At 38.7% G+C, this 19,847-nt stretch overlaps 1 protein-coding gene across 7 annotated transcripts in view; it reads left to right on the top strand.

Moving 5' to 3' along the window:
* PHF14 (PHD finger protein 14) overlaps positions 1 to 11,611 on the top strand; it is a 142,272-nt gene extending 130,661 nt beyond the window's left edge. For all 7 annotated transcript variants that reach the window (XM_044428404.1, XM_044428407.1, XM_044428406.1 and 4 more), the window contains one exon: positions 11,437 to 11,611. In XM_044428404.1, the coding sequence (XP_044284339.1) occupies positions 11,437 to 11,511 (75 nt within the window). In that variant the 3' untranslated portion in view covers positions 11,512 to 11,611. The remainder of the gene's footprint in view (positions 1 to 11,436) is intronic.
* Positions 11,612 to 19,847: the final 8,236 nt, after the last annotated feature.

The following is a 19,847-nucleotide window of genomic DNA, read 5'->3' as shown; positions in this document are numbered from 1 at the left end:
GGGAAGAGCAACTGCTCTTCCTAGAATGGGCAGAGCAGGTTCGTATGCTGCCCTATGTCTGGCAAGGCATTGGAGGCTGCTTGAAGTTAGTGACAGAAAAGGAATGACTGCATTGCCAGTCCAGGAGGGAGTGCCCCCCTGCTCATACCTCCTTCTAGAGGGGGAGAAGAAAGAAAGGGGAGCATGCTGTCAAGGTAGGGGACAATATCCTTGCGACAGCATTCAGCCCATTGGGGGCCTAGTGGGGGCAATCTGATAGCCATCCATGCTCCCAGAGCTCTTTATACTATGCACTGCACCCCAGTGCTTGGTAACAATGGAAGAGTGATCTTTATCAGGATCACTGATAAGGGTGCATACCTGTGGCCCCAAAGTGCATACCTGTGGCCCATGATCTTTGTACATTCTGGAATTAAATAATGTTTGGATCAGGAACATGTATCATGGGAGGAAGTCATTGAATATCAATGTTTTTCAAACAATAAAAGCCATTACTGTGATGAATAATATTTCACATCTTTTTGGACCGTACTGTTGTCAAGTGCATAACACTATGATGTAATGAACCGAGCATTAAATCTGGGAGACACAGGCTCAGATATTCATTTGACTGGGCAACTTGGTGACAGACTAACTTAGTTGCATGACTAAAATGGTGGGACCATGTATGCCACTCTGAGCTGTTTGGAAGACGGACAAAATAAAATGTAATCCTTACTAAAAAGAAGAATCCTTCTGTGTGTGAAGGAAAGTCTGTAAGAATGCATAAAATGTTGAAAGAAAGCATTTGGCAGTAGAAAAATGTTACTTGGTTTCCATAAAAATTATCATAACCCTTATGTACATGGAGGACAATGCTTATGTTATTTTCTATTTAATGCATGTTTCATGGGTCCATAAGACTGTTTAGGTATTTATAATACATTGTTTCATCTGAATATGGCTTAAATTAACTGGATTTATTCCATAGCCTACACTGGTAATTCTGGCATAGTGTGCCTTAATCCCTTCTTTTGCTCCAGAGCATGAGGGTTAAGCTGGAAATGACTTCAAGAAACCTTCCTGTAATGTCTTTCCAAATATTCCTATGTAATGGATTCAAAAGTGAGCAGACATTTATTCCCAAATACCTAAAAAAAGAGCCTTATTTATTTCTGTACAGCAGAATTGGCTCTGCTCCTAAGGCAGAACTTGTGCTTGGTTCCAAGCACCACCTGCCCAGCTGAAAATCACAACTGTAGCGGCAGCCAGCCAAAAGGGCCACTCTATGGAGAGGCTTCCTCCTAAGCTAAGGAGGAGGAGAAACAGATGGAGACTTTGAGAGCTGGCATAAAATCCTACCACTGTAGTGAGCAGTAAATGGAATTTGGCTTTGAGGAGTCTGCAGTGGTAGGCATATCCCTTTTATCAGAATTAGAAGCAACTAAATGGAAAATACAGAATCTGGCAGAACCATTTTTTTAATCCTTGAAGTTTTCCTATCAGTACAAATTAAAGGAGTTTGTTTTGAGATAAACATGCAGGTGTTTATAACCCCTAAAAGGTTCTTCGTTGCTTTTAAAGTACTAAAGCTAATAGCCTAATATGGTCTTGCACTGCCATCTAGAGTACTGTTTCAGCACTACAACATTTTAATGCTCCCTTTGCTTTCTTTTTTCCTCAAGTTTAAGCTAACTGTGCTTGAGCAAAATGGGGAGAGGCGTTGTAGACTATCCCTACATTAAAAGGTTATTTTACACATTCTCATATTTATAAACCATCAGCTCTGGAAAGAGCTGTTGTTGGGATTTTTTATTTTGTTAATGGAGATGGACAATGAAAGATAAGATTGTCAGTTTCCCAGTAACCCCATAGGGTACATTTTCTTGATGGCTGGTTTAGAATATTTCATGAAGTAAATGTCAAACTTGTCAATCTTGTCACTATGAAAATGATCCATGTAGCAAGGGCCTCCTTTCTTAGGGAAAAAACAGCTGCCTTATCGCTAAATAGATGCAGTGACAGCAACCTGCCATCTATCATAAGAAATGTATATTTTCTTGTAATATTGAGTACTAGAGAACTCTTCCAGTCATACTGCATATTCCCATACTGTGCTTTCCTATAACATTTGTCAATAGCACATTTTGAAGGAGACAACATGAGATACAAAAAGACCCTTGTGCACTTGAGAGTTCAGTGTGCTCTTCATGCTGATTTAACTGTTGGATTGATTTCTCCCTGAGCCTGTTGCCCTTTGAGAGCGTTTGCCTTCAAACTTGGCATGCATGTGGAACAGGTAAGCAATTGGCAGATGCACAAAACACAAAATCCTTGTCCTCTGAGAAAACCCTTAAATATTTTCAGGGAGGGATGATTGCAGCTTGTGTTACATAACTATTGAAATGCATTGCAAAGTTCACTAGTAACAATGGTATTTATAACATTGCTTAGGAATGTACACTCAACATGCACAGGTTTCTTTTGGAGATAAAAGTTAAAATGGGAAGGTTTCTTTCTGTATACACCTATTCTGAATCTCCGGTATTTTCATAGTCATTTAAATGACTAGGTGCTTCTGAAAAACTTGTTCAGTATTTAAAATTCTGCATTTTGTCCTGCTTAAACAGTTTGAAATATCAGTTCTTCATCACTAGTATTTTAACTTTTGTTTGATCTTCTTCCCTCTGCTCAAGACCTTTAATTGCTGTTTTGTGTGTGATTTCTTTCATTATTCATTATCTAGAGATCTTCCTCAAGGTATTCTTTTATGTCACAGGTATATTTCATTTTTCAAGCCTTCAAAGTAGGATATTTTGTTTGTGGAAAACTGGGAGAGTCTTCCCGCACCACCACCCCCTGCTGCCACCAACCTCCACAAACATGCATTTATTTATCATATTGTATTTTTTATTGCTTTTGTAATTGCTGTGTGAAATGTTGTTCCACAGGCAAGTGTCACAGGCACCCATTGGGTAGTGTTTGTGACATGATTAATGTCAAGTGACACTAATCTCCTCTGCCAGGTTTTCTACTGTGCTGTGAATATTTTTAGGTTACATTTGGGAGTTGTTTATAAACATTATTCTCTGGATGCTGATTGCTACCTGTTGTCCAGTTGCTTCATGAAAGTAGTAATCTTGCCATATTTTATCTTCGTGATGCTGTGCCACAAAATTGTGTTTATGCTGCTGCTCTTTGTGTTCTTATTGTTATTAGTATTGATATGATTATTCATCTAGTGATTATTTCATATATCTAGTAAGAGTTTTTAAAATAAATCATGCACACAGGCAGATTTATCTCTAGTTGAACAAAGCAGAAGTATATGAGATTAAGAATGAGATCCTATGTCCTAAGTTATGAACAGGGCTTTATTGCTAAATTGTTGGGCCTGGCACTGGAAAAGTCATGAAACAGTTGGTGGCCATTACATGAACATAGATGGAATATGAGTTAGAATGTAGAATTATTTTAATAGATTCTGAGATTTTATATACTCATTTATATGTTTAATCATCTTAGCTGTTGACATTGGATTCATTTTCCTCCACTATTTTAGAAAAATGAATTCTGGAGGACAGAAGAAAATAGAAACAGGCTTTGCTTTGCTTTGCTTTGCTTTCCGGCCTTTCACATCTCTACTGTATTTGCATCCCATGCAGCATATATAAATTTTTATTTCATTTACTTAGAAAAGCAGTTCTTCTCCATGGTATCACACATATGGCTCTATACCTGCATGGAGCCTGTTACCAGGAAGATTTAGCAACTAAGAGCATTTTGACAGGAATGCCTGAAAAAAGTGTTGTAGATGATATATCTGATCTCTGCATACAAAAGGTGGTGAGAGGGTTTCTTCAGCCAGCAGGTGCTTCCCTGCCAGGTCGTATTATCATGTGTCATACTATACCTTGGGCCACACTATTATTGTGCCCAGTTTCATGTAAATAAAGCTTGCCTGTTATTCAGTACTTAAACATTTGGCAGTGACCCAGCCCTATAGACTTGTTATCATGTACCTCTGGCCCTAGTAATATGGATGCTGTACAAATGAAATTGAACCTCTTACTTCTACTGCATACCCAGCAAGGCAAGAGCACTTCGAATTCTTGGTCCTGCGCCATCTGTGATATGCCTCTTATGCTGATTTACACAGAAGGGCAAATTATAGGTACGGTTTATTACACATATCTCTACAATTGGGTTCTTGTGAGCATTATGAATTGATTGATGTAGGATCTATGTATAGAATTCTCTCCTAGTTCCTGTAGAGATAATAATTGTCTGCCAGTTCTTTCTTCAAGACTACATGTTGTCATCTGATATAAAGGGAGAAATTTGTCTTTTCTTGTACAATGGGAAGTTGAAAGGGAATGTTCAAACCCATCTGTTTGGTGCAGGTCAATCTTTCTTATCTCACACTTTCCTCCTGTTTCTCTCTGCACATTTTCCTAGTACAGGAACACAGAGCAATTTCATTTTAGAAACATTTCTTTTAATTTCTGCATATTGTTTCACTTAAATGTTAAGGTTTATTGAAAAAATAATGGAGGTAGAAGTATAGTTATTTTTGTACCCTGAAGAGAGTTAAAACAGCATATGTAGTTCTGTAACGGTGTATCAAGCTGAGTTGCACAACAGGAAACATCTCTATAGTCATAAAATCATAGCAGAAGAATTTCAACACAAATCTCACACTAATCAAAGCAGAAGGGTTTTTTTTACATTTCATTAATAAGGTTGAACAGATTTGGTGTCTGTAAATATTCCATAGGTTGCTTGTACCTTGTGATCTGCTTTGACTGACTTCTTGTTTATAGAAAATGTCTGTAATTATTTTCAGAATTGGCACATGTGCCATCTGTTTTTGCTACAGCTTCTGTTCCTTTCACACAATTTTCCCTTTTCCTGCTAAAATGCACATCCCCATTTGCACAATAATTCTAATTTAAGCCCCATTTAAAAGAAGGAATCTTAATTTCTCTTTAAATACATAAAGATTTTTTTTTAAAAAAGAGAGGAGTTTACTAATTTTTCCCTAACCCATGATATTTTTTTTTCTTCTTCTATAAACTACCTGCTCTGAAACATACACATGCTTTTTAAACAACTGACAAAGCTGAAACTTTTTAGCATTTGAAAAGGACCAAAGCTGCAATTCTATGCCTATGATTTACCAAGAAGTGAATTGTTCAAGGCCACTGAAATGGACTAGAATATTTACATCTGTCAATTAAACTATCTCTGTCATTTTATTTAGAAGATTTTTTAAAAGAAACTTGGAGCAGTGAAACTAATAGAATGCCTTGTCAGTCCGGCAGGAGATAAAGCATTCCAAAGCCAGTCTACCAGTATCTAATTTGCCTTCCCTTCCCAGCCAACCAAGGCAAAGGAGTATGTTTGTAGAGCAGTGCAGGTCTTCATAGTAATTTAAGAAACAAACACTGTAGTGAGATTTCAGAAAAAATACTACCTGTGTAGAAAAATGGGAGCGTTAAAACAACAACAAGAATCTGACCACCTATGTATATGCCACCATTGTAGTAGTTTTTCACAACTCTTGAAAATTAAGGCAGAAAAATACTAGAAAGCAAATGGATTGGTGTGATTCCACACTCAGGAAAGTGTGAATCATAACTGCTAAAACTGGGGGAAACTTGGAATCTTCCCACTTCATGAATGTATTCCTTGAATATATCTTTTCTTCCAAAAAGAAAAAGAAAAACCAACAGGCAGTTTCTATTTGTCCCCTCAGTGTTGTTGGGCAAGCTTATGATTCATGACTGTGCTTTAGAAGCACTACTCAGATGAGCAACCCATGGCCTACAAAGGCTGCTTGTGTGCAAAAATTATTTTTGTAGCGATACCAGGTATTTGGGGATGGCTTTCCTCACATACCTTGTTTCCCAGCAGGATCACTTATGGACAGGGAGAGCAGGTTGAGAGGCCTTAACTAATGTGTGAGGCCTTAACCGATCTGTGAGTGTAATCATGCCCCACCCAGCAACCCGCTGATCTCAGAGTTTTGTCCATGCTACTATGAATATGAGCCCTATAAGCCCCATCATCACCGTTAAACTTCAAACTCTAAGGTGACTTTCACTGTGAACATCAAATGAAAATTGTTTTATGAATGAGTTATAACCTATTTCAAAAGCATTGCTCTTTATTATTAATTTATTGAAAACACCTTTATAGTGTGAAAATTTTGAAAATGTTTTAGTATGGACCTTTATGCTACACAGTAATACATAGCATATACCAGTAGATGAAAGTGCCTTTTCTACATCCCTTTTGTAGGCACAGAACTACAGCTCTTGTGACTCTTCATTTGTTTAAGAGATCTTATGTTTGAACCATATTATCTTTCCTCACTCTTTCTTGCCTTGAAAAGCCTCTGGTCTGTGTAGCTCAGTCCAGTGAGCCCTGTTTAGCAAAAATATGCATTATCAAGCTAAACAGTGTCCCATGTATTTCCAAAAGAGAGGCCCAGGTTCCAGCAACCACAGCTCCTTGGCTTCTAAACAGCCGTTACAATCCCACGTAATGGGTTGTCATCAGCTTGGATCTGTTCTGCCAGAATCCAAATTAGAACAAAGGCAAGTATACAATTCAGACCAGTTGACACAGATTTTGCATCCAAGAGCACACTCTTTATCTTCCTTAGCTCTGGGTTTGAATGAAGAAATGTGATGTGCAACCAGCAGGTTACAGGACATTAATTCCTATGATTACAGTGGCCAATATCCTAGCAACCAAAATTGGAGAAAATACCACTGACAATATCAGTGAATTTCTGAGTCATATCATAATTGTGGGCATACATACATGCACACACACTGAACAAGCACCAAGCGGACTTTACTGGTATATAGTGGATGGGTCATCTTTCCCCTTGACCTTCAGCTGAGCTTTGACAAAAAGCGCATCAATTTAGGATCTGTTCCATCCGAACTGGGTGGCACCCCCATCATTAGCCTCTTCCTTGTGAAGTCTCCTGTTTACACAGAAGAATCCTATCATGCAAAACCTGTTTTGCATCAAATACAACTCTCAGAATGAAGAAATCCTACAAATTAGGCACTGATCATGTGACTTCCTTAGGATGTGAGGCTATATAATTAGTAAAGTAAATACATTAAACATGTTTAAACTTCAGTTGTTCAGCATCATTCCTTCATAATTAGCCTAAATAACCCATTTAGCTCAAAGTTCAAACATGGCTAATGACTTTAGAAGCATCACCAGCAAAATATTTTATATACAAAAGAACATATGCTGCCTAAAGTACAATGAAAAGTGTTATCTAGAACTTTACTAAATTTTTAAGACTGCCATTCTGTATGTATATCATTTTTATTCCAGCAGGGCATGCATATTCAAGAAGTGATGCCAATTTGTGATACAATTTCATGGGAAACTGATAGTATACCGAATTGCCCTAGCCTTGGGGATTCTTCACAGAAAATATCAATGTGTTGACTTTTACATCTACTTTCAAGTGGATACTATTGTGTAATGATTTTCCAAACATCTTAATGCAGTTTTATTCTAATGTGGCAGATCATGGTGTGATACTATACAACAATTTGATTTGCTATGTCTGTGTTGGATCTTTATAACAAGTTTGCATCTAGATCTGCTTATATTACTGAAACCTCTATTTTATAGCCTGAAACGATGGTTAAATATTCAAATAAAACTCTGCACACAATTAGTACAGTGAAGATCTCTTTATGATAAGAACAGGGTATAAGGAGCTGATTTTTTTCCCCAGCTTCCATAATTAATTCTTTGTAGGTCACCATTTAGCATTGGGCACAAGGTTCTATTCATCCCTATGGATGCTGGCATTGTGATGTCATGTCATTTATTGAGGGTGTTCCAAAGAAGCTTGTCATGAATTATGAGCCCAGCTCCTAGAACTGAAGCTGTAGAATATTGTAAGCATGCTGTTGCCTGACATGCTCATGTTTCCTATTTTAGACCTGACTGATCTTCACATAACATATGGTGGTACAAGTAATTGGAAAATTGGCAGACCTGTCATGAAACCTTGCTAGATGGGACAAAAATACGATGCTGCAGCACATAAAATGTCTTTGAAGTTAAATTTATTGTCTTTTATCAAATGGTGAAGAAAACGTATCTGGTCTCCAAAAAAATGAAACAGTTCTTTCCCACTGGCAGATGCTGTTCAGAAGTAAAAATTTAAGTAAAAGGGTTGTTCAAGCATTGTCCTTAAATGATTCACTAAAAATCACTGGTCACCTTCTGAGGAGATATGCCAAAAATTGTCATTTTCATTTAAAATTTTACCACTTTCTGGAATTTTTCAAAGCAACTAAACATAAATTCATCCTAAAATTCAACAACTGGATTATGCAGTGGCATACCCATCTTAAATACTGGCATTTACATTTTCTTAAACTATTATTAATATATCTTAAACTTGCTAGTAAAGTCTGTGCCTGATCAGTCATTGTTCATTCTAGCTAGAAGTAGCTTGCCATGAGTAAGAGACAGCCTGGGCCTAGATTATACTTAAAACCTCTTTGACAGAGGAAAAATGGTGCTGGAAAAGTAATGCTTGATTCTGCAACAGTTCTGCTGGAGAGTCTCAGAAGATTCAGCTTGCTCCCCAGACTGTCAAATCTACACAAAAACACTGGGAGAAATTTTGATGAAATGCTGATGACACCAAATGTTCTCCTTTTCATCAGACACAGATGTAGCAGTGCGGTCTTTGAGTACCTTTCTGGAGTCAGTAATAGACTGAATGAAAGGAATCGCCTCATCTGCTCCCCTTCTCAGTGGAGATCAAGTGGTGCATTAAAGGAATACTTTCTGTTACGATCAGTGACTATGAGGGGACCAGTGGGCTGTGTGCTCTGCCCTTCAACTGATAGGGATTGCATAATGCCAGTGGCTGTAGTCTCCACCAATACAGTCCATCCCATTGACAAGGGCCAAGTGGGGAGGACTTCCAGCCTCCCACACAATTATAGTTCCTCATCCCAGCTCTAATCTAACATAACTGAACCCCTCTTTACCAGCTATCATGCTCACCAGCTTTGCTTTATCCTTTCTCTCCCTTGTCTTACTCTTCTCTGCAAATGTCATCTTAATTTTCTCTTAACTACTTTCCAATTTCTCTAACTGCCCCATCCATGACTTCCAAAGGTGGACATTTTTTCTCAGCTTCTTGCTCATTCCATATGTCACTCACATTAACATCATCCATTATATCATCACATGTCTCTGTTAATCATTCCTTGATTTGTTCTGTTTCAGAAGGTTTGATGCTTAGGAGTGTTCTTGTATCAAATGCTGCTCCCTGATAGGAATGGGAGAATTTGAAACATGGGGTGTCACCTAGCATGCTCAAATTGTTGTGAACAGCATTGATGAGGGCAGAGACCATTTCAGATGCCCCCCACCTCAATTTTGCTTGCACCTTTAGCCCACTGAAGCTACTACATTGTGCCTCATTCCCACGGGAAAGGGAATATCAGCTTTGGGAAAGGCAATAACAACTGGCAGAGGGGCCCAGTGAAGGCAAGAAAGACCCAGTGGGTTCTCACCTTAAAGGAAGTGACACTTGAGGCATCTTCTTCCTTCAGATTCAGGGGACTGAAATACAAGCCCTTTGATAACTGGTGGCAAAGTTGCTGTGAGTGTCACTTTCATGAAGTAGAGATTTACTGAGCCTTCCCCATCTTTTCTGGAACTTCCTTAAGTTGAGGAAATTTGTACTCTTAAGGAAAGGATACATGACATAGCCAGAGAAGGTCTAGCATCTGTTGAGCCCCTTCAAGCATTTCCTTGTTTAAATCCCCCATTGGGGTGTTTTTCTTTGGAAAATTCAGAACTTCCGTTGAAGGATTTTGACCACTGGACAGGAATGAGTAAAGATCCAGTTTATTTGAGCTACTTGCTTACCCCTGCTCTAGGATACTCAGCTGGTGGCTATAGATCAGAGTATTTTTCACAACTTTTAATTGATACCCTTGCTTTGTTCTTTTCCAGACAACAAGAACATTTTGAAATTTATTGTATGTCCTGAAAGCATCTCTGCTTGACTACTGAAATGTGTGGGGCTACTTTAAACTAGAAAATTTCAAGTGGTACTGTCTGGAACCACATGCATATCCCCTGTTACAGCAATTCTGATTAAAACTTCCAACATCTACCGTATTTTTTGCTCTATAAGACGCACTTTTTCCCCCCTCAAAAGTAAGGGGAAATGTCTGTGCATCTTATAGAGCGAATATGTGTGTGCAGTAAGTCTGCCAGATGTGCAGCCCATGGGGAAGTGATGGGGAATGTGCCTGTGATTATGTGCCCATTTGATTCAGAATATTTTTTTTCTTGTTTTCCTCCTCTAAAAACTAGGTCCGTCTTATGGTCAGGCGCGTCTTATAGAGCGAAAAATATGGTAGTTTGTTTCCAAGCCAAATTCAAATTTAATAGTTGTAACCATTAAAGCCCTTAATGACCCATGTCCAAGATATTTGAAGAAACGTCTTTTTTCCCCTTCTAAATCCTCCCTACCATCCTGAGAGTTAAGATGTAGTAAAGCAACTGGGATGGCCTAGTGGATAGTGTACTCACCTAATGAGCCAGACTCCATGAGTTTGAGTCCCGGGCTTGGTTCTTTTAGGAATGCAGGTGGCACAGTGGTTTAAACTGCTAGGCTGCTGGGCTGGTTGATCGAAAGGTCACTGGTTCAAATCTGCACAACAGGGTGAGTTCCCATTGCTCCATCCCAGCTCCTACCAACCTTGCAGTTCAAAAGCATGCAAATGCAAGTAGATAAAAAGGTACCGCTTTGGAGGGAAGGTAACAGTGTTCCATGCACTTCAGTGTTTAGTTATGCCAGCCACATGACCACAGAGACTGTCTGCGGACAAACGCTGGCTCCCTCTGCTAGGAAACGGAGATGAGCACCACCCCCAGAGTCAGACATGACTTAACTTTAATGTCAAGGGGAAACCTTTACGTTTACCTTTACCTTTTAAAGAAGTCCTATTACAAGTTCCCTCAGTTGTCGGATTGTCTGCTAGGAAGAAAGCATTGTTGATGGTGACCTCTCATTTGTGAAACTCCCTCTCAGGAGAAACCTAACAGATCTGCAGCCATCACACCTTTAAACTAAAGTAAAATATTGAGGCTGTGTTTTTCATTATTTTGCACAATTGGTTTCTGTTCTTTTCTGTACTCCTTTTGTGTTGTTACCTGTCAGTTTTACTGCTGTTACTGTTTTATTGATCTTATTGTCTTAACTTGAATGGTACATTACTTGATAATTACAGGATTGAAAAGTGGCATATAAATTGAAAATAAAGAAAGAAAGACATTTGCTTGGAATGGTATAAGGCATGCAGCATCAGCCAGGAGAAATGCTTTTTTTTCTTGAAACACATAAAACATTTCCATTTTTTATCTTTACAGGAGGATGAAACTGACGCAGAAGGAAAATATTCACCTGAGGAGTCAAATGTGGAACAGAAAAATTCCAAAAAATAGGAATTACTTTCCTCTTTGAAATATTTTCAAGTAGTATCATGGTGATTGTGTTTCATTGTAAAAATTATAGAACATTGTCAATAAAAGACATTAAAACTAATATGTATGTTGCATTGGACAATTGCTTAATGGGTTTTGATGGTGTTTATGATTATATGAAAACATGAATTTTCAGCACTCAGATATACCCTACTCAGTGTATAGAAGCTATATGGTTAAGAACAGAAGGGAACTTGATCCTTATTACTGCTAATTTTTGCTATGCAAAGTTCTTGAAATTCTTCATTGCATTATTCAGTGTGACTCCTGAAAGGCCAAATAGCACTTAGAAAGTATCCATATTTCTTGACATTGATTCATGACTGGTTATTGATTTTGATATTTTAATAAATATGGAATTATACAATGTGCATAGTCATCTGAAATAAAATTATCAACTCTGAAGAGGTACCACATTTGTTGAAGGCAGAGCTTTACAAAATCTGCATGTATCTCAAATCATTCTAAATACTTAGGATCTTTTCAGCCCAATCAGTTTCTGCATTATGGAGAATCCACTCATAATAGTGAATGTTGCTATTTACCTACTGAAATCCCAAGGAATGGCCCAAAGAAATCTCATTTCTTCAGCTGGAAAGCTTTCCCACCCTTGACAGAAGCTAACAGAAGTATAAAATACTGCCTCCAGAAACCTCTTGTATTGGGGAATTGTGATTGTTCTGGATGGTGCAGGAAGTGATCTTCCATGGGAACCCAGCTCAGGGGCAACAGAGCATTGATCCTGGCTTTATGTGTCACCAACTTTTTGGAGTACAAGAGAACTGTGTCTTACTCTAGTTCTCCTTCCATCTTGGACTGGGAGACTGGCTACTGCATTCTGCCTTAGTACATGGGTCTTTAGGCTCATTTTCATCTGGCTGAGGAATGAGGAGAACCACAAGAGTTTGCAAATTACAGTACTTAAAATGGAATTTGGATGACATGCTGGATGATGTAGGCAGTTGCCTGATTCAGCAGGCCCCATAATTTAATCAGAAGCAATAAATTTAATCAATAAATTAATCCAATTAACACTGCAACCCTAGCTTTCCCTATCTGCAGAACCAAATACAAGCTTGGAACATGAAAGAGGATTAACAAGTTTATCATATGTTATAGAAAAATTAATTATATTGATGGTTTTTCACTGAATCCTGGAATGAACACTTGGCATATGTCAAATTGACCTGCAACATGGGGTAACTATAATCCCCCAGCTCATGTTAGTTCCTGTAATTTACACATAAGGAGACATACCAATTTGTCTTAAGACATGGTCACAAAGTCTATTTTAACTTATCATATATCAGCTTCCTACCTTTTACTGGTGGGTGGGGTGTTAATTGTGTTGCTTTTCAAAAAAAAAAAAAGTTTCCAAAGCAAAGTACAAACACATCAAAAATAATAACATTAATTATACAAACTACCACCAGTAGCTACACTAAATACCATCAGTAGCTAAATCAGTTAAAGGGAGAATAAAACCAGAACACAGCAGGAATATCAAGCAGTTAAGCCTTGGTGAATAGAAAGGTCTTGACCTGACCACTAAATGACAATTGTGAAGTTTCTCAATATGGGGGGTTGAGTTTCCCATTGAAAATGTTATTTGTCTGTCTGTCTGCCCTCTGACAGCAGAGAAACTCCCAGAGTCTGTTCTTAATGACCAGGCAAGCTTGGATGTGACAGAAATTCCTTTCTGACTCCTGTTCCCATGCCATCTATCAAAAGATAAAACATTTTATCTATTTAAAACATCAAAAGTGTTTCTTTGAAATGAAACACCTGAAACAAATTAATAGCCAGTGTCATTCATATTGGCCATGTTCAAATCATTCTACATGTTCTAGTTACAGATATAGGTTCTCTAATCTGGAGGTTAGAAAAACTATTAGTGCCTAGGAACATACTACACACCATGGATTTTACCTGAACATTGAGAGTAAGGGATGAATCTAAAATCTCAGTAGTTGTTCCCAAGATCTAAAACTTCCTGCAAAGAAAGGTAGGTTTCCCATCTGTTTTTATTCAGGCATGTTTATTGCATGCCTTTAGAAGGTCAGTGCTGCTTTGCTTCCTGTCCCCCTTTATCTTTGCTTTTTTAACATTTGCTTTTAGTTTGTTTTAATTATGATGATTTTAATCTGGATTGTTCTGTTAGCTGCCTTGGGTCCCATTCTTTGGGAGAAAGGCAGAATATTTACTACATGAACAAGTAAATAAAAGCCCTCCCCCACCACTGCCCTATAGAATTACTCTTTCAGAGGATGTAAAATCTATCCAGAATGTTCTGTAGAACTATTAGACCACCCACCAAAAATGTTTTCATCTTGGTTTGTTTGTTTGTTTTTTCACATTCTTCAACCCATTACTGATTCTAGATGTCTTTTCACTTGAAAAGCCTCACCTGGGTACTATGTAAGAAAACTTCAATGCCCTTTCTTACCTATCACCTCCATTTTACAGTCAAAGGAGTCTAACAGTTTGGGGGCTTTGAAGAGGCATTTGCTGGATGGGCAGACCTCTTCAAACAGTGAAAATGTCCCAGAGATGCCTTTGGCTTGTGGCCTCTCAGTGTGATTCTCACCCTCCTGAGGTTTTCTGGTAGAAGGGCTAGGGTGTCAGCTCATCAGCAGAACAAGGTATGCCTACCCTTACTGAACCTGTAGGTAGAAATGGCCTCTAGCAGTCTTCCTGCCAGCAACAGCTGGTTGAACCAGTTTGATCCATTGGAGGGGGGTCTATACTGTTGGCTAGTATAGAAATGCAAGTGTGTGGGTATTCCATTATATTTTTTCTCTTTTAAGTGCTAGTTGGAATATGTCTAGTGTTTTGTTGCTCTATTAAAATATTTAGCATTTTTATTACTAATTAGATGTGTACAGCATGGCTTTTAGTATTTTTTGATGCATGAGAAAGCCCTTGGAGACGGTTTCTAGACATTAATAACAATGTGGAATTGATGCGTGCGTGCACTTGTGTGTGTGTGGGTGTGTGTTGCTGATTATGAAGCACCTTTTTTAAAGAATGAAGAAACAGAACAGCAGCACCAGTATTTTTCCCAGGCAAATTTGTGTTTGTTCATAAATTGTTTGGGAAGACCAGTCACCCAAGAGAGAAAGGAAGATCTGAATTGTTGTGACTTCTATTTTTATTCCAGGTATCTGCCAAAATCCCATACTTTGCTTTCCAGTGCTTTCACATCATGCTGAAAGAGACTTAACTCTCTCTGACACGAACCTGAATAGGCTTCATGCTATGAAAAGTGAAGGTTGATTAGAATCTGACTCCATTTCATGTGACCTCAAGAAAACAAGCTTTACATATCAATGAGTAAGCAAGTTCTGTTACCTATCTGTATGGCTCGCCCTGCCATCATAGCAGATTAAAACATTTCCCCATAGTGCTTTCAGTGTGGATTCTAAGTGATGCTCTCTGAGAAAGGGAGCAAAATGTTCAAGGCAACAGAATGAAAGTGCATGTGACTAAGGCATAATTCTGATTTGTTTTAGAACGATTAATTTCCTTGTTACAAAGCCAAGTATGAACAACCCTTTAAAACCATTGAACCATAAAAGCCATTTCCTTAAGGGTTTTAAATTTGGGAACAGACTCATGAAATTTATAGCTTTGATGAGATATTCTTTGCCTGCAGTCAAAATGAGAGTCAGATCATTGGTTTCTCAGCACGACACCTATGTATTCTTGTGTGCAGTAGATATCATTAGGCTCATAATAACACAGCTATCACCACATAATGTCTGAAAAGGTTCATGTTTGATACTTAGTTTAAAACTCCTATTTACACCTCCAGAATACTAAACAGCTGGATTTTTAAAAAGATGGCAAATAACATCAAGGGTAACAGGCTATGCTCTTCGGCTAAAGGTACAATAGGTTGAAAGCTTAATCAAGGTTTTGCCTTGTTTTGTCTCATCACAGTATTCCTGCAGAATTACTGTAGTAGACATGCAATTAATCAATGAAGGTAGCACTTTGAATGCATCAGTTTGTCTTCTGACAGAGTGAGAGAGCAGTTCTTTGTGGGCGATGTACAATCCACGATGCATATTTAAACCATTACAACTTTATAGCATTTTACACATAGCTGTTCTGCTTGTTACCACTACGGTGGCCCATTGGAGATGGACATATGACGCTAAAGGGCATCTCTTTTCTCCCCTCATATACTTCTAGGCAATTGCTTTTGGCTGCTTGCATGCAGGATTATGTCAAGACAAACAGAAGTGTTCACCCTTCTGTAGGGTAAGGAAGAGCAACCTGCTGCTGCTTGGTAACAAATCCTTTGTTGACCTTTTTCTAGCACCAGCCTCGACCTGCTGAACTCAGCTCTCCTTAGTTTGCAGGTGCGATACTGAAAGCAGTAGCACCGCCCCCCCCCCCAACAAACTGTTGGATGTGCATCTGAAGATGAACTATTGAGTTGATTTCCATTTCCCCTTTCAGAGCCCCAGGGGCTGCATGTGCATACTGAACACTGATAGGATCTCAGGTTTTGATTCTGGTTCTATATCTAACCAGATTGCCTAACGTCCCAGGAATAACTGCACTCATTCAGTGTGCTGCTGCATTAGTGCTCATTGTCAAGCCACTGAAACACAGATTCGAATGACAGCCAGTGGGTTTTGGTTAAGTAGCTGCCAAAAGTAATTTTCCAACTCTGCAAAAGGGAGCCATGTTAAGGATCAGCTAGGTTCTTAGTAAAGGAATATTATTACATTGCATTTATATCCTGCCATTTCTCCTTTTGTCGGGAGCCCAAAGTGGCTTGCATCATTCTTTATTTTATCCTCACAACAATAACGCTGTGAAATAGCTTAGGCTGAGAGTCTGTGGCTGGCCCAAAGTTAACAGTGACTTTCATGGCTGAGTAGTGGGTAAAACCTGGATTTTCCAGGTTCCCTGTTCAATGATGTAACCACAACAGACTGGCTCTCTGTTGTTGTTAAGTTACTTCTGATTTCAATATTGCCCAAAGTCCCAGTTCTCTGAATGGTTCATAAAAACTAAAACTCTAAAGTATAACATGCAAATACATAAAAAACTTTAAAAGATTAAAATAAAGTAAAAATTAGAGTAAAACCCATCAGCACAGAAATATCTAGAAGTTCAGCAATACACATTTAAAATCAACTGAGGAACTTGAAAGCTGGGGGAAACAAAGTCTTCACCTAGCATCAAAAATACCACAATGTAGGTGCCAGGTGAGACTTTCTGGAGATTGCATTCCACAACTGGAGTGCCACCACTGAAAATGTTCTCCACTCAGTTGTCTTCTTCTGAATGGTGCCCCAGTAGAATCCCTGATCTGCTTCAGAACATAAATGGACATGTGGCCTGTACAGAAAGATGGGACTTCTACAGCAACCCTGCCCCGGTCAAGCTTATGTTGATATTTCACCCAGGTGGGCACTGGGTGTGTATTCTCTCACCCAGGGCAGTTGTGCAAGCCAGATTTCCACATTCCTATTTAAATCATAGATGAAAGAGCTTTTATTCTGGATCTACCTGCCATTTACCATCAGTACTAACAGACCAGAGGGTAAGCTGGCCAGATGAGTAGGAACTTTTGGCTGGGGAAGGAAAAAGGAAAGAGGTGAAAGACAGCCAATGACTGTTCTCTTCAAGTGGGAAAAAAGACTTTACTGAAAGAATGACCATAGCAGGCAAACCAGCCTTTGTGGGGAGTGCCTACAGATAAAGGGAAGTGTATGTTAGAACAATTTTGTGTGGATAGGGGGGGATTGTGTTCATGCCTGTGCCAGTGAACTCCAAAAAGTAAGCCTTTGACTTGCTTTACCCCATTTGCACAGCCAGCCAGTGATGAGAAAACTGGTTGTAGGATAATGCCTTGCCAGGCCTTGGTGCTGCAAAAGGGCTTTGGTATCCCAACCAGTCATTTATAAATGAAGTTAGGGCAAAAGACAATAAACCAACATTAGGCTAAGCCAACCACAGTATATTTGAATGTCTGTAAGCCAGATCCTGGCTTGTTCAAACCATGATTAAAAGAAACTATGGCTTGATGATATTTTTGAATATGGCTATTAGCTGCAAAGCTCCTCTCTTAAAAGAGATTTTTTTCAGACTTTTTGAAGGAACTAGTCTGATATATCTGGGCCATAGTTAAAGGGGCTACTTTTCCTCAGCAGTGAGTGAAAGAAATGTCATGTCTCCAAGTCAGGGTACACTTCAGTGTTTGATGCTTCACAGATCCTAGGAGTTAAAAGTGGCATGGAATACTGGCTCCAGAGGTGCATTCTAAGATGCGTGTGTCCAGAGAAAAGGCAGAAGAGAAGGCCAGACTGTGGAACTAATGCTATTAGCTCTTGAAAAGTTTCTTCAAATGGCCAGAGAGGTGTGTGTTTGAGGCTGGTTTGGTAGCATGTGTTTGTTTCAATGTTAATAATAGGCAGAAAGATGGTATAAAATGTATTAAATGAATGGTTTTTACCCACTGTAAATTCTGCCTTATTCTATTAATGCAAGAGACATTCAGGGCGTTGTCATTGGTCCAGAGCATAGATTCTACAGGGCATTTGGCACTTTTTGACAATCTGTTAATTTGTATGGTTATGAAGAAGAAATGAATCACATTTGCAATTGTGCTTTGTTTTATTAAAAAAAAAACTTAATAAATTGCTCATATTAGTTCAGGCCTCCATACTCGCTCCTTCAACTGAGGGCTTGGACTGAACATAGATTCACTGTGACATTGTTTTAAGGGTACGGACTAAATGTGATAAAATGTCTATTCCTGTCAGTTAAATGCACAGAGATTCAAATGTAGTATTTGCATCTCCAAGGACTGCTTCTAGTAATTACTTCCTCTTTTATTTTATTTTTATAATGCCATGTCTGCATTTAACATTAATCACAAGCAGTTGTAAGCAGGATTCACTGCACAAATTGCTGACTGGGAAACTCTGCCTAGAGAATAATTTGTCTTTCTACCTTCATCTGCAGAACAGCCATTTAGAGAAGTTTAAAAAGGAAATGCGCATAGAGGTCCACTGGACAGAGTCACTCTTTTTAAGAAAAGACATAAAAATGGCAAACAAAAATAATTTAAACAGAGAATAACTAAAATTAGGAGATGGGGTAAAAGTAGAAGCAAACAAAAAATCCTGACCTGTTTGTTAACTTATGTAGCCCTGTATATGGATATTTTTAAATAATTTCCAATATTACATAAAAGAACCTAAAATCTGAATGCAGTGCTTAATTTATAAAGTACTGTCTTTGTAGATTTCTCATTCAGGCTACAATCCTGTAGTCTCTTATGTGGGAACAAGTCTCATAGAGTAAGTCCCACAGACCAGCAGTTCTGCATTGTTCCGCATACCTCAAAGAACTTACATGGCTTCCCAGAAAGTAACCTGAAGTCTTGGATAAACCCATGGTCTCATCTGGCACAACCCTTCTTAGGTAATAATGATAAACAGAGCCTGTTACAGTAAATTAAAACCAATTCAGAATAAAAAGGCTATGGACTACAGCTGGCCCAAAGCCACTCCGTGATCTTATGGCTGATTTTAACTCCATTTTTTTCACAAAAGCACCATACAGTTTTCACTCACAATCCACTGCCTTCATTTTTGACATCAACAGCCTCACCCCTACACAACACTAAGCAATGTTTGTGTATATTTGGAATTTGTTTGGGGGCTACAATGCATTTTATTAATTAATGGTATAATCCAGCCAGAATTAAGCACTTTTAAATCTCATTTGTTTCCACAGTAGAGTTAAGCATGTGTTTAAATCATTCTCTCTTGGCACCAGGGAGTGCTCCGCTCTCTTTCTTTTGCTTGGTGAGAGTGAAGCTCTGTGTGGGCAAACCAAGCAGCTAAAGGGCAAAGTTGACACCTCCCCTCCTGGCACACCTTCATCCCAATCTGGATTAGGGCCAAAGTATTAACTTCAAAGAAAAAGCAGAGTCAGCTATGTGATTAAAGTAACTTGTAGCTTGAAATCTTTGGAGATCAGCCCTTTTGCTGAGGGGACTCACAGTTTCTATAAGGAGGGTTGTTCCTTGACGAGATTCAGAGAAGGAAAGCAGAAGATCTGAGAGGGGAAAGAGATTGATTGAGAAAGACTACTAAGAGCAGAGATAAAAAAGAACCAACCAGGAAAAACAGCCTTCTCCCCTCACAAAACACCTCAACAGAAATGCTGTGACAAAAACTTCACCCCACACAGCCAGAGAAAGCAGCTGAGAGAATAAATCTTTGTTTTGTTTTGGTTTGGTTTGACACTCACCTTAAATCATATGT

This window comes from Varanus komodoensis, unplaced genomic scaffold (genome assembly GCF_004798865.1).
Source record: "Varanus komodoensis strain SLA01 unplaced genomic scaffold, ASM479886v1 scaffold2, whole genome shotgun sequence".
Taxonomy (NCBI): Eukaryota; Metazoa; Chordata; class Lepidosauria; order Squamata; family Varanidae; genus Varanus; species Varanus komodoensis.
This window is presented reverse-complemented; position numbering and strand designations above follow the sequence as displayed.